The sequence below is a fragment of the Hypanus sabinus genome, chromosome 19, assembly GCF_030144855.1.
Source record: "Hypanus sabinus isolate sHypSab1 chromosome 19, sHypSab1.hap1, whole genome shotgun sequence".
Taxonomy (NCBI): Eukaryota; Metazoa; Chordata; class Chondrichthyes; order Myliobatiformes; family Dasyatidae; genus Hypanus; species Hypanus sabinus.
Genome location: NC_082724.1, coordinates 2072874 through 2086655, shown reverse-complemented (window position 1 = coordinate 2086655; position 13782 = coordinate 2072874). Strand labels below are relative to the sequence as shown.

General features: G+C 55.8%; 1 protein-coding gene across 5 annotated transcripts in view; it reads left to right on the top strand.

Annotated features, from left to right (window-relative positions):
• lamb2l (laminin, beta 2-like) overlaps positions 1 to 13782 on the top strand; it is a 235382-nt gene that overhangs the window by 219951 nt on the left and 1649 nt on the right. For all 5 annotated transcript variants that reach the window (XM_059943876.1, XM_059943875.1, XM_059943878.1 and 2 more), the window contains 2 exons: positions 11645 to 11821; positions 12333 to 12492. In XM_059943876.1, coding sequence (XP_059799859.1) covers positions 11645 to 11821; positions 12333 to 12492 — 337 coding nt within the window. The remainder of the gene's footprint in view (positions 1 to 11644; positions 11822 to 12332; positions 12493 to 13782) is intronic.

Below are 13782 nucleotides of genomic sequence, written 5' to 3'. Positions count from 1 at the left end.
TGTTGAATCTTTGTGGGTTGAGAGAAGAAACTGCAAGGGTAAATGGACCCTGATGGCAGCTGGGTACCAGTGTCCAAACAGTGACTGGGATGAGAACAACTGGACATAGGAAAGGCGAGTCAAAGTGGCAACGTTATGGTAGTCATGGGAGATTTCAACATGCAGGTAGATTGCGAAAAATCAGGAGAGTGAGTTTGTTGAATGCCTATGAGTTGGCTTTTATAGCAGTTTGTCGTTGAGCCTACGGGGGGGGGGGGGGGGGGGGATCAGCTATACTGGACGGGGTGTTGTGAAATGAGCCTGAGGTGATTTGGGAGCTTAAAGTAAAAATACTCCTTGGAGGCAGAGATCACAATAGGATTGAGTTCATCTTGAAATTTGATAGGGAGAGAGGAAAGTCTGATGTAGCAGCATTTCAGAGGAGTAAAGGGAGTTACAGTGGGATGAGAGAGGAGTTGGTCAAAGTAAATTTGAAGGTGCTGCTGGCAGGGATGACAGCAGAGCAGCAATGGTGTGAGTTTCTGGGAAAAATGAGGAAGGTGTAGGTAGATGTATTCCAAAAACAAAGAAATACTCAAATGGCAAAGTAGTACAACCGTGGCTGACAAGGGAAGTCAAAGCTATTGTAAAAGCACAACAAGGGTATACAACAAAGCAAGAATTAGCGGATAGATAGAGGATTGGGCAGCTGTGGAGGCCAGGTCATTGGGTGTATTTAAGGATCAGATCCATTTTAAAATGGATCAGACATGATGAAATGGCCTAATTCTGCCCCTATATCTTCTGGTCTTATGTACTGAGGTCTGGTGAAAGATTTTATTCTGAACTCAGTCCATACAGAACATTTTATCACATCAGTGCACTGAGGTTGTACAAGGGAAAACAATGCTAGTCACCTCTGCCCCAGATAGAGCCCAAAGACCGAAGAATCTGAATGCTTTCTATTAGCACCAGCTCCTCACCAGCACCAGTAAATCACAGATTGCAACCCAGAGCCCGCTCCTTCATCTTCCGCCTACCTCCCTACTTTCACCCTTCTCTACCTGTGTCATCAGTACCAATGTGTGCTAATGCTAAAATGCAGAGCGTTTGATGGCTGTAGCTCTGCATTTGCTGCCATTTACAGGGGATATCTTATTGAAACCTACTTAATATTGAAAGTCCTAGATGGAGTAGATGAGGAGAATCGAGGTCAGAGGGCACAGACTCCGAATAAGGGATGTCACTTTAGAATGGAGATGAGGAGGAATTTCTTTAGCCAGAGCACAATAAACCTGTAGAACTCATTGCCACGGGCAGTTGTGGAGACCAAGTCACTGGGTATATTGAAGGTGGAGGTTGATAGGTTCTTTGATTTCTCAGGATGTCAAAGTTCACGGGGAGAAGGCAGGAAACTGGGGTTGAGAGGGAAAATAAATCAGCCCTGGTGGAATGGCAGAGCAAACTCGATGGGCCAAACGGCCTAATTTAGATCCTATATCTTATAGTCTAACTCCCTCTGGCTACTCCCCCTCCCCCTGAATATGTTGTGTGACCGCGTGGGGGCGTCCAGGGTAACTCACCACTGTTGTGTTGTTGCTTGGCCACTTGGGGGCGACAAACAACAAGAAGACAACCGTCCAGAGTGTACAATGTTTCTGCAGCAAACTGTACAAAACACCATCAGGCCCTTGTTCCCACAATGAAGTGCCGAACCAATCAAAAACCCTCTTACCCACACAATCTCCATAGCTCTCCACTTCTTCTCCTTCATTTGAGGTTTAATGGTGGTTGGTGCATTGCCATCACTTTCTGAACAGGAGTGTGTGTCAGGATATCGAAAGCCTGTATATTTATACTTGTGTCATATTCTATAAAAAGTTCAGCATTCTTAATGACCTGCACTGTACATTTAGAGCAATAGTCCCATGATCCTTTCTGTAAAATATTGTTCATGTTAAATTGCATTTTACTCTGTGATAACATTAAAATAAACTATGGCCCCTGTTGATTATAACTGGACACCTCACTACTACATGCTCAACCACTTCTTGCTGATTACAAGACTCGCACCTCCCATTTTTGTGTTTTGTCACTAAAATCAGTGTGATATTTAAACCTGTGTACCCACACCTCAGTCTCCCTATTGTCCCTCCCGGCACGTCCATGTCCAAGAGCCCCTTCAAAACCTCTATCGCATTTGTCTCTCCCAGCACCCTGGCAGCACATTCCAGACACCCACCACTCTCTGTGTAAGAAACCCTTGCCCACACATCTCTTCCTCCCGCCACCCACGTTGAACACGTGCCCTCTGGTCTTACACATTTCACCCCTGGGGAGAGAAGTACTGGCTGACTGGATCATCCTGGATACCTATGCCAGGGGCATCGTATAGGGACTGGTCAGGGGCATCGTATAGGGACTGGTCAGGGGCATCGTATAGGGACTGGCCAGGGGCATCGTATAGGGACTGGCCAGGGGCGTCGTATAGGGACTGGTCAGGGGTATCGTACAGGGACTGGTCAGGGGCATCGGACAGGGATTGGTCAGGGGCGTCGTATAGGGACTGGTCAGGGGCATCGTACAGGGACTGGTCAGGGGCGTCGTACAGGGACTGGTCAGGGGCATCATATAGGTACTGGCCAGGGGCATCTATAGGGACTGGCCAGGGGCGTCGTACAGGGACTGGTCAGGGGCATCGTACAGGGACTGGTCAGGGGCATCGTACAGGGACTGGTCAGGGGCATCTATAGGGACTGGCCAGGGGCGTCGTACAGGGACTGGTCAGGGGCATCGTACAGGGACTGGTCAGGGGCATCGTACAGGGACTGGTCAGGGGCATCGTACAGGGACTGGCCAGGGGCATCGTATAGGGACTGGCCAGGGGCATCTAAAGGGATTGGCCAGGGGCGTCGTACAGGGACTGGTCAGGGGCATCGTATAGGGACTGGTCAGGGGTATCGTACAGGGACTGGTCAGGGGCATCGTACAGGGACTGGTCAGGGGCATCGTACAGGGACTGGTCAGGGGCATCGTACAGGGACTGGTCAGGGGCATCGTATAGGGACTGGTCAGTGGCATCGTATAGGGACTGTTCAGGGGTATCGTATAGGGACTGGCCAGGGGCATCGTACAGGGACTGGTCAGGGGTGTGGTATAGGGACTGGTCAGGGGTATGGTATAGGGACTGGTCAGGGGTATGGTATAGGGACTGGTCAGGGGTGTGGTATAGGGACTGGTCAGGGGTGTGGTATAGGGACTGGCCAGGGGCATCGTACAGGGACTGGTCAGGGGTATCGTACAGGGACTGGTCAGGGGTGTGGTATAGGGACTGGCCAGGGGTATCGTACAGGGACTGGTCAGAGGCATCGTATAGGGACTGGTCAGGGATGTCGTATAGGGACTGGTCAGGGGTGTGGTATAGGGGCTGGTCAGGGGCATCGTATAGGGACTGGTCAGGGGTATCGTATAGGGACTGGCCAGGGGTATCGTATAGGGGCTGGTCAGGGGCATCGTATAGGGACTGGTCAGGGGTATCGTATAGGGACTGGCCAGGGATATCATATAGGGACTGGTCAGGGGTATCGTACAGGGACTGGTCAGGGGTGTGGTATAGGGACTGGTCAGGGGTATCGTATAGGGACTGGCCAGGGGTATCGTACAGGGACTGGTCAGGGGTGTGTTATAGGGACTGGTCAGGGGTGTGGTATAGGGACTGGTCAGGGGTATCGTACAGGGACTGGTCAGGGGTGTGGTATAGGGACTGGTCAGGGGTATCGTACAGGGACTGGTCAGGGGTGTGGTATAGGGACTGGTCAGGGGTGTGGTATAGGGACTGGCCAGGGGCATTGTATAGGGACTGGTCAGGGGTGTGGTATAGGGACTGGTCAGGGGCATCGTACAGGGACTGGTCAGGGGTATCGTACAGGGACTGGTCAGGGGTGTGGTATAGGGACTGGTCAGGGGCATCGTATAGGGACTGGTCAGGGGCGTCGTATAAGGACTGGTCAGGGAAGTCGTATAGGGACTGGTCAGGGGTATCATACAGGGTCTGGTCAGGGATGTCGTATAGGGACTGGTCAGGGGCGTCGTATAGGGACTGGCCAGGGGCATCGTATAGGGACTGGTCAGGGGCATCGTATAGGGACTGGTCAGGGGCATCGTATAGGGACTGGCCAGGGGCGTCGTATAGGGACTGGTCAGGGGCGTCGTATAGGGACTGGTCAGGGGCGTCGTATAGGGACTGGTCAGGGGCGTCATCTAGGGACTGGCCAGGGGGGTCGTATAGGGACTGGTCAGGGGCGTCGTATAGGGACTGGTCAGGGGTATCGTATAGGGACTGGTCAGGGGTGTGGTATAGGGACTGGTCAGGGACGTCGTATAGGGACGGGTCAGGGGTATCATATAGGGACTGGTCAGGGACGTCGTATAGGGACTGGCCAGGGGTGTGGTATAGGGACTGGTCAGTGGCATCGTATAGGGACTGGTCAGGGGCGTCGCCTAGGGACTGGTCAGGGACGTTGCATAGGGACTGGCCAGGGGCGTCGTATAGGGACTGGCCAGGGGCGTCGTATAGGGACTGGTCAGGGGCGTCGTATAGGGACTGGTCAGGGGCATTGTATAAGGACTAGGCAGGGGCATCGCCTAGGGACTGGTCAGGGGCGTCGCCTAGGGACTGGTCAGGGACGTCGTATAGGGACTGGTCAGGGGCGTCGTATAGGGACTGGTCAGGGGCGTCGTACAGGGACTGGCCAGGGGCATCGTATAGGGACTGGCCAGGGGCATCTATAGGGACTGGCCAGGGGCGACGTACAGGGACTGGTCAGGGGCATCGTATAGGGACTGGTCAGGGGCATCGTACAGGGACTGGTCAGGGGCATCGTACAGGGACTGGTCAGGGGCATCATACAGGGACTGGTCAGGGGTATCGTATAGGGACTGGCCAGGGGCATCGTACAGGGACTGGTCAGGGGTGTGGTATAGGGACTGGTCAGGGGTGTGGTATAGGGACTGGTCAGGGGTATGGTATAGGGACTGGTCAGGGGTATGGTATAGGGACTGGTCAGGGGTGTGGTATAGGGACTGGTTAGGGGTGTGGTATAGGGACTGGTCAGGGGTGTGGTATAGGGACTGGCCAGGGGCATCGTATAGGGTCTGGTCAGGGGTATCGTACAGGGACTGGTCAGGGGTGTGGTATAGGGACTGGCCAGGGGTATCGTACAGGGACTGGTCAGGGGCATCGTATAGGGACTGGTCAGGGATGTCGTATAGGGACTGGTCAGGGGTGTGGTATAGGGGCTGGTCAGGGGCATCGTATAGGGACTGGTCAGGGGTATCGTATAGGGACTGGCCAGGGGTATCGTATAGGGGCTGGTCAGGGGTATCGTATAGGGGCTGGTCAGGGGCATCGTATAGGGACTGGTCAGGGGTATCGTATAGGGACTGGTCAGGGGTATCGTACAGGGACTGGTCAGGGGTGTGGTATAGGGACTGGTCAGGGGTATCGTATAGGGACTGGCCAGGGGTATCGTACAGGGACTGGTCAGGGGTGTGGTATAGGGACTGGTCAGGGGTATCGTACAGGGACTGGTCAGGGGTGTGGTATAGGGACTGGTCAGAGGTATCGTACAGGGACTGGTCAGGGGTGTGGTATAGGGACTGGTCAGGGGTATCGTACAGGGACTGGTCAGGGGTGTGGTATAGGGACTGGTCAGGGGTGTGGTATAGGGACTGGCCAGGGGCATTGTATAGGGACTGGTCAGGGGTGTGGTATAGGGACTGGTCAGGGGCATCGTACAGGGACTGGTCAGGGGTATCGTACAGGGACTGGTCAGGGGTGTGGTATAGGGACTGGTCAGGGGCGTCGTATAGGGACTGGTCAGGGGCGTCGTATAGGGACTGGTCAGGGAAGTCGTATAGGGACTGGTCAGGGGTATCATACAGGGTCTGGTCAGGGACGTCGTATAGGGACTGGTCAGGGGTGTCGTATAGGGACTGGCCAGGGGCATCGTATAGGGACTGGTCAGGGGCGTCGTATAGGGACTGGCCAGGGGCGTCGTATAGGGACTGGTCAGGGGCGTCGTATAGGGACTGGTCAGGGGCGTCATCTAGGGACTGGCCAGGGGGGTCGTATAGGGACTGGTCAGGGGTGTCGTACAGGGATTGGCCAGGGGGGTCATATAGGGACTGGTCAGGGGCGTCGCATAGGGGCTGGTCAGTGGCATCGTATAGGGACTGGTCAGGGGCGTCGTATAGGGACTGGTCAGGGGTATCGTATAGGGACTGGTCAGGGGTGTGGTATAGGGACTGGTCAGGGACGTCGTATAGGGACGGGTCAGGGGTATCATATAGGGACTGGTCAGGGACGTCGTATAGGGACTGGCCAGGGGTGTGGTATAGGGACTGGTCAGTGGCATCGTATAGGGACTGGTCAGGGGCGTCGCCTAGGGACTGGTCAGGGACGTTGCATAGGGACTGGCCAGGGGCGTCGTATAGGGACTGGTCAGGGGCGTCGTATAGGGACTGGTCAGGGGCATTGTATAAGGACTAGGCAGGGGCATCGCCTAGGGACTGGTCAGGGGCGTCGCCTAGGGACTGGTCAGGGACGTCGTATAGGGACTGGTCAGGGGCGTCGTATAGGGACTGGTCAGGGGCGTCGTACAGGGACTGGCCAGGGGCATCGTATAGGGACTGGCCAGGGGCATCTATAGGGACTGGCCAGGGGCGTCGTACAGGGACTGGTCAGGGGCATCGTATAGGGACTGGTCAGGGGCATCGTACAGGGACTGGTCAGGGGCATCGTACAGGGACTGGTCAGGGGCATCATACAGGGACTGGTCAGGGGTATCGTATAGGGACTGGCCAGGGGCATCGTACAGGGACTGGTCAGGGGTGTGGTATAGGGACTGGTCAGGGGTGTGGTATAGGGACTGGTCAGGGGTATGGTATAGGGACTGGTCAGGGGTATGGTATAGGGACTGGTCAGGGGTGTGGTATAGGGACTGGTCAGGGGTGTGGTATAGGGACTGGTCAGGGGTGTGGTATAGGGACTGGTCAGGGGTGTGGTATAGGGACTGGCCAGGGGCATCGTATAGGGACTGGTCAGGGGTATCGTACAGGGACTGGTCAGGGGTGTGGTATAGGGACTGGCCAGGGGTATCGTACAGGGACTGGTCAGGGGCATCGTATAGGGACTGGTCAGGGATGTCGTATAGGGACTGGTCAGGGGTGTGGTATAGGGGCTGGTCAGGGGCATCGTATAGGGACTGGTCAGGGGTATCGTATAGGGACTGGCCAGGGGTATCGTATAGGGGCTGGTCAGGGGTATCGTATAGGGGCTGGTCAGGGGCATCGTATAGGGACTGGTCAGGGGTATCGTATAGGGACTGGTCAGGGGTATCGTACAGGGACTGGTCAGGGGTGTGGTATAGGGACTGGTCAGGGGTATCGTATAGGGACTGGCCAGGGGTATCGTACAGGGACTGGTCAGGGGTGTGGTATAGGGACTGGTCAGGGGTATCGTACAGGGACTGGTCAGGGGTGTGGTATAGGGACTGGTCAGAGGTATCGTACAGGGACTGGTCAGGGGTGTGGTATAGGGACTGGTCAGGGGTATCGTACAGGGACTGGTCAGGGGTGTGGTATAGGGACTGGTCAGGGGTGTGGTATAGGGACTGGCCAGGGGCATTGTATAGGGACTGGTCAGGGGTGTGGTATAGGGACTGGTCAGGGGCATCGTACAGGGACTGGTCAGGGGTATCGTACAGGGACTGGTCAGGGGTGTGGTATAGGGACTGGTCAGGGGCGTCGTATAGGGACTGGTCAGGGGCGTCGTATAGGGACTGGTCAGGGAAGTCGTATAGGGACTGGTCAGGGGTATCATACAGGGTCTGGTCAGGGACGTCGTATAGGGACTGGTCAGGGGTGTCGTATAGGGACTGGCCAGGGGCATCGTATAGGGACTGGTCAGGGGCGTCGTATAGGGACTGGCCAGGGGCGTCGTATAGGGACTGGTCAGGGGCGTCGTATAGGGACTGGTCAGGGGCGTCATCTAGGGACTGGCCAGGGGGGTCGTATAGGGACTGGTCAGGGGTGTCGTACAGGGATTGGCCAGGGGGGTCATATAGGGACTGGTCAGGGGCGTCGCATAGGGGCTGGTCAGTGGCGTCGTATAGGGACTGGTCAGGGGTATCGTATAGGGACTGGTCAGGGGTGTGGTATAGGGACTGGTCAGGGACGTCGTATAGGGACTGGCCAGGGGTGTGGTATAGGGACTGGTCAGTGGCATCGTATAGGGACTGGTCAGGGGCGTCGCCTAGGGACTGGTCAGGGGCGTCGTATAGGGACTGGTCAGGGGCGTCGTACAGGGACTGGCCAGGGGCATCGTATAGGGACTGGCCAGGGGCATCTATAGGGACTGGCCAGGGGCGTCGTACAGGGACTGGTCAGGGGCATCGTATAGGGACTGGTCAGGGGCATCGTACAGGGACTGGTCAGGGGCATCGTACAGGGACTGGTCAGGGGCATCATACAGGGACTGGTCAGGGGTATCGTATAGGGACTGGCCAGGGGCATCGTACAGGGACTGGTCAGGGGTGTGGTATAGGGACTGGTCAGGGGTGTGGTATAGGGACTGCTCAGGGGTATGGTATAGGGACTGGTCAGGGGTATGGTATAGGGACTGGTCAGGGGTGTGGTATAGGGACTGGTCAGGGGTGTGGTATAGGGACTGGTCAGGGGTGTGGTATAGGGACTGGCCAGGGGCATCGTATAGGGACTGGTCAGGGGTATCGTACAGGGACTGGTCAGGGGTGTGGTATAGGGACTGGCCAGGGGTATCGTACAGGGACTGGTCAGGGGCATCGTATAGGGACTGGTCAGGGATGTCGTATAGGGACTGGTCAGGGGTGTGGTATAGGGGCTGGTCAGGGGCATCGTATAGGGACTGGTCAGGGGTATCGTATAGGGACTGGCCAGGGGTATCGTATAGGGACTGGCCAGGGGTATCGTATAGGGGCTGGTCAGGGGTATCGTATAGGGGCTGGTCAGGGGCATCGTATAGGGACTGGTCAGGGGTATCGTATAGGGACTGGTCAGGGGTATCGTACAGGGACTGGTCAGGGGTGTGGTATAGGGACTGGTCAGGGGTATCGTACAGGGTCTGGTCAGGGGTGTGGTATAGGGACTGGTCAGGGGTATCGTACAGGGACTGGTCAGGGGTGTGGTATAGGGACTGGTCAGAGGTATCGTACAGGGACTGGTCAGGGGTGTGGTATAGGGACTGGTCAGGGGTATCGTACAGGGACTGGTCAGGGGTGTGGTATAGGGACTGGTCAGGGGTGTGGTATAGGGACTGGCCAGGGGCATTGTATAGGGACTGGTCAGGGGTGTGGTATAGGGACTGGTCAGGGGCATCGTACAGGGACTGGTCAGGGGTATCGTACAGGGACTGGTCAGGGATGTGGTATAGGGACTGGTCAGGGGCGTCGTATAGGGACTGGTCAGGGGCGTCGTATAGGGACTGGTCAGGGAAGTCGTATAGGGACTGGTCAGGGGTATCATACAGGGTCTGGTCAGGGACGTCGTATAGGGACTGGTCAGGGGTGTCGTATAGGGACTGGCCAGGGGCATCGTATAGGGACTGGCCAGGGGCGTCGTATAGGGACTGGCCAGGGGCGTCGTATAGGGACTGGTCAGGGGCGTCGTATAGGGACTGGTCAGGGGCGTCATCTAGGGACTGGCCAGGGGGGTCGTATAGGGACTGGTCAGGGGTGTCGTACAGGGATTGGCCAGGGGGGTCATATAGGGACTGGTCAGGGGCGTCGCATAGGGGCTGGTCAGTGGCATCGTATAGGGACTGGTCAGGGGCGTCGTATAGGGACTGGTCAGGGGTATCATACAGGGTCTGGTCAGGGACGTCGTATAGGGACGGGTCAGGGGTATCATATAGGGACTGGTCAGGGACGTCGTATAGGGACTGGCCAGGGGTGTGGTATAGGGACTGGTCAGTGGCATCGTATAGGGACTGGTCAGGGGCGTCGCCTAGGGACTGGTCAGGGACGTTGCATAGGGACTGGCCAGGGGCGTCGTATAGGGACTGGTCAGGGGCGTCGTATAGGGACTGGTCAGGGGCATTGTATAAGGACTAGGCAGGGGCATCGCCTAGGGACTGGTCAGGGGCGTCGCCTAGGGACTGGTCAGGGACGTCGTATAGGGACTGGTCAGGGGCGTCGTATAGGGACTGGTCAGGGGCGTCGTATAGGGACTGGTCAGGGGCATCATCGTCTAGGGACTGGTCAGGGGCGTCGTATAGGGACTGGTCAGGGGCATCGTATAGGGACTGGTCAGTGGCATCGTATAGGGACTGGCCGGAGGCATCGTATAGGGACTGGTCAGTGGCATCGTATAGGGACTGGCCAGGGGCATCGTATAGGGACTGGTCAGGGGTATCATATAGGGACTGGTCAGGGAACCTGTCGGGAGCATTGTGTAAGCAGAAATCTGAAGTTAGAGGGAAAGAATCTATTTTTGTTTAGGGATACAACGTGGTTACAGGCCTTTCAGGCCCAGCGAGTCTGCCCCCCCCCCCCATTACATCCATGTGACCTTTGGACTGTGGGAGGAAACCAGGTCACGTGGAGGATATCCACACACCACAGGGAGAGTGTTCAAAATCCTTTCAGACTGAAGCAGGAATTGAACCCGTGTCACTCGCTGTGTAATAGTGTTTCACTAACTACTCTACCTATTCCTGAATCACTGAGTGAGTGAGTGGGTGTCTTCTGATCCTGTGCCCCCTCCCCGATGGTAAAAGTGAATTGCCTTCTTTGGTCTTTCCCTTTTGAGGGTGTCCTCGATGGTGAGGAGTGGAACTGGCTGGACTTACAGATGCCTGCAGCTGTCTTCCGATCCTGTGTAGCGACCCCCCCCTCCCCCATACCAGTCAGAATGCTCTGCCTGGTACATCTGTAGAAATGTGTGAGAGTTTTGGTGACAGACCCCTGACAAAGGCAGAACCATACCCGCTCAGCGAGGGGTAACGGCCTGACTCCTCACCGGGGCTGGTGACAGACCCCTGACGAAGGCAAAACCATACCCGCTCAGCGAGGGGTAACGGCCTGACTCCTCACCGGGGCTGGTGACAGACCCCTGACGAAGGCAGAACCATACCCGCTCAGCGAGGGGTAACGGCCTGACTCCTCACCGGGGCTGGTGACAGACCCCTGACGAAGGCAGAACCATACCCGCTCAGCGAGGGGTAACGCCCTGGCTCCTGACCGGGGCTGGTGACAGACCCCTGACGAAGGCAGAACCATACCCGCTCAGCGAGGGGTAACGGCCTGACTCCTGACCGGGGCTGGTGACAGACCCCTGACGAAGGCAGAACCATACCCGCTCAGCGTGGGGTAACGCCCTGGCTCCTGACCGGGGCTGGTGACAGACCCCTGACGAAGGCAGAACCATACCCGCTCAGCGAGGGGTAACGGCCTGACTCCTGACCGGGGCTGGTGACAGACCCCTGACGAAGGCAGAACCATACCCGCTCAGCGAGGGGTAACGGCCTGACTCCTCACCGGGGCTGGTGACAGACCCCTGACGAAGGCAGAACCATACCCGCTCAGCGAGGGGTAACGGCCTGACTCCTGACCGGGGCTGTGTGTTTCAGGGGAAGAAGCTGCTGACTGCTCTCGAGTTGCAGCTGATGGCAGCAGCGGAGAGATTGGCCAACCTGTCCACGGGGGTCGAGGCGTTGCAGAATAAAACCATCACCAACAGGGAGCAGGCACACGAGGCGAAGAGGGCAGCCCAGGAAGCCCGAAACCGCACAGAGCAGCTGGAGGCCGTGAGTACAGTCCATTGCGCTCCCGCCGGAATTCCCAGTGGATACGGGTGCACTGGGATTGTGATCAGGGATCTCTAGGACCTCCCCTCCCCGCAGGTTCCCTCCAGAGCCCGTGGTCTGAACACTGTCCCTTTGCTCACTCCCCACCCCTCCACACTGCTCCAACTGTCTGGCACCATCCCACCAGATGATCGTACAGTCACAAACCATGGTCCATTCAGCCCAATTCATCCTCGCCGACAAAATGCCTACTTGCTCGTTTTTGGCCCATATCGCTTGAAACCTTTCAAGCAGTACCCACCAATCAAAGGGCACGCTTCTCGTGTCTCACCATTCCCAGTGTCTGCTGGCAGGGCGGATTGGGACTCAGCCCAGTTCCTGCCGGGAACACTGGGCGTGGACCTGTTGCCCTGCCACCCTGGGGTGGCACTGCCCTACCTTCCTTGCCACTTCTCCATCGCCAGCTGCTCACCACAGGAGCTGCCCTCTCACCCCTTCCTTCTGTCTGCAGAACGAGCTGCAGGAGGCACAGAGACGTTACCAGGAGCTACAGGACAAAGTGAAGGCGCTGGGGAACGCCGATGCTGGAGGGGCCGAGAGGATCGGGAAGATCCACGAGGAAGTGGAGAAGCTGAGGAAACAAGCAACTAGCAGCCTGGACAGACTAGACGGTACGGACTGGGTTAGAGTAGATTAAAGATTAGTTCTATCTGCATTTCCTATATACCAGAACATTGAACCATCCAGGGAAATGTGTCATTTGGATCAGCAACCAGCACAGCCCAAGGATTACGCTGGGGGCAGCCCATGTGTCTCTACACTTCTGGTGCCAACACCGCAAACCCACGACTTACTGACCCCTGGGCTGGGGAAACGCACGCAGCCACAGGGAGCGCGTCCTCACAGCTGGCAGCAGGAACTGATTCTGTAACAGTGTGACACAGTTTCTGTAGGATCGGTGTAAATGGACAACATGGTTCTGTGATGTACCCAATGACTCTTGGAGGAAGGGCAGGTGGGAAGTGGAGGGAATCCGAGAGGGAGTTTCGGGGTCAGGATAAGGGAGCTGAGGAAGACCGATGAGGGTCAGGGATAAATGAGGAGCTTGTATGGGAGGGGATTGAGGATTGTAGGGTAGGAGGGATGGATGGCTGCCTCCAAGCTGCAGGGTGACCATGACCCTGCCAGGGCTCGGTGTCCTGGTCAGCCCTTCCGCTGGTGAGTTGCTCTGATTTGCTTCGAGTACGAATGAGGAGTTGGCTGATTGTGTTGGCGCTGCCCTCGAGGGCCCAGTGGATGTTGCTCGTTGTTGGGGACGGCCCATGAAAACACATTGTCCTCCTGCAGAGAGGCTTTAACCTAGGAGGCTGGTCCGAACATTTGTCGTTTCGTGGTGGCAGTACTACGCAAAGACATAAAAATACCATCAAAGACAAAATAAGGATCGATCACCATTCCATGTACATAGACGTGGACTGGGAATTTGCCCTAATGTTCAACATCAAAGAACAACATTCAGCAATTATAAAGAATTATAAAGGAAATAAAGTTGGAGGGTGAAGTGTGACTATAAATACACAAATGCCAGTGTGTATTTACAAATAAATAGTGCAAATAATGCCCTCTTCTCATTGCTACCATCAAGGAGGAGGTACAGGAGCCTGAGGACACACATTCAGGAACAGCTTCTTCCCCTCCACCATCCGATTTCTGAACAGACAGTGAACATCACCTCACTGTTTATACCCCCCTTTTGCACAGACTATTTAATTCAATGTTGGTGTGTTTCTGATTGTAATTAATATATACACACAGTGTAAATATGTACACACACGTGTACATTTACACATAATTAATATTTACTGTATCTATAGATAGATACATAGTGCATCTATATAGAGAGAGAGATAAAGTATATACATATATCGTATAGTAACTTATAGTTTACATGTGTATTGAAT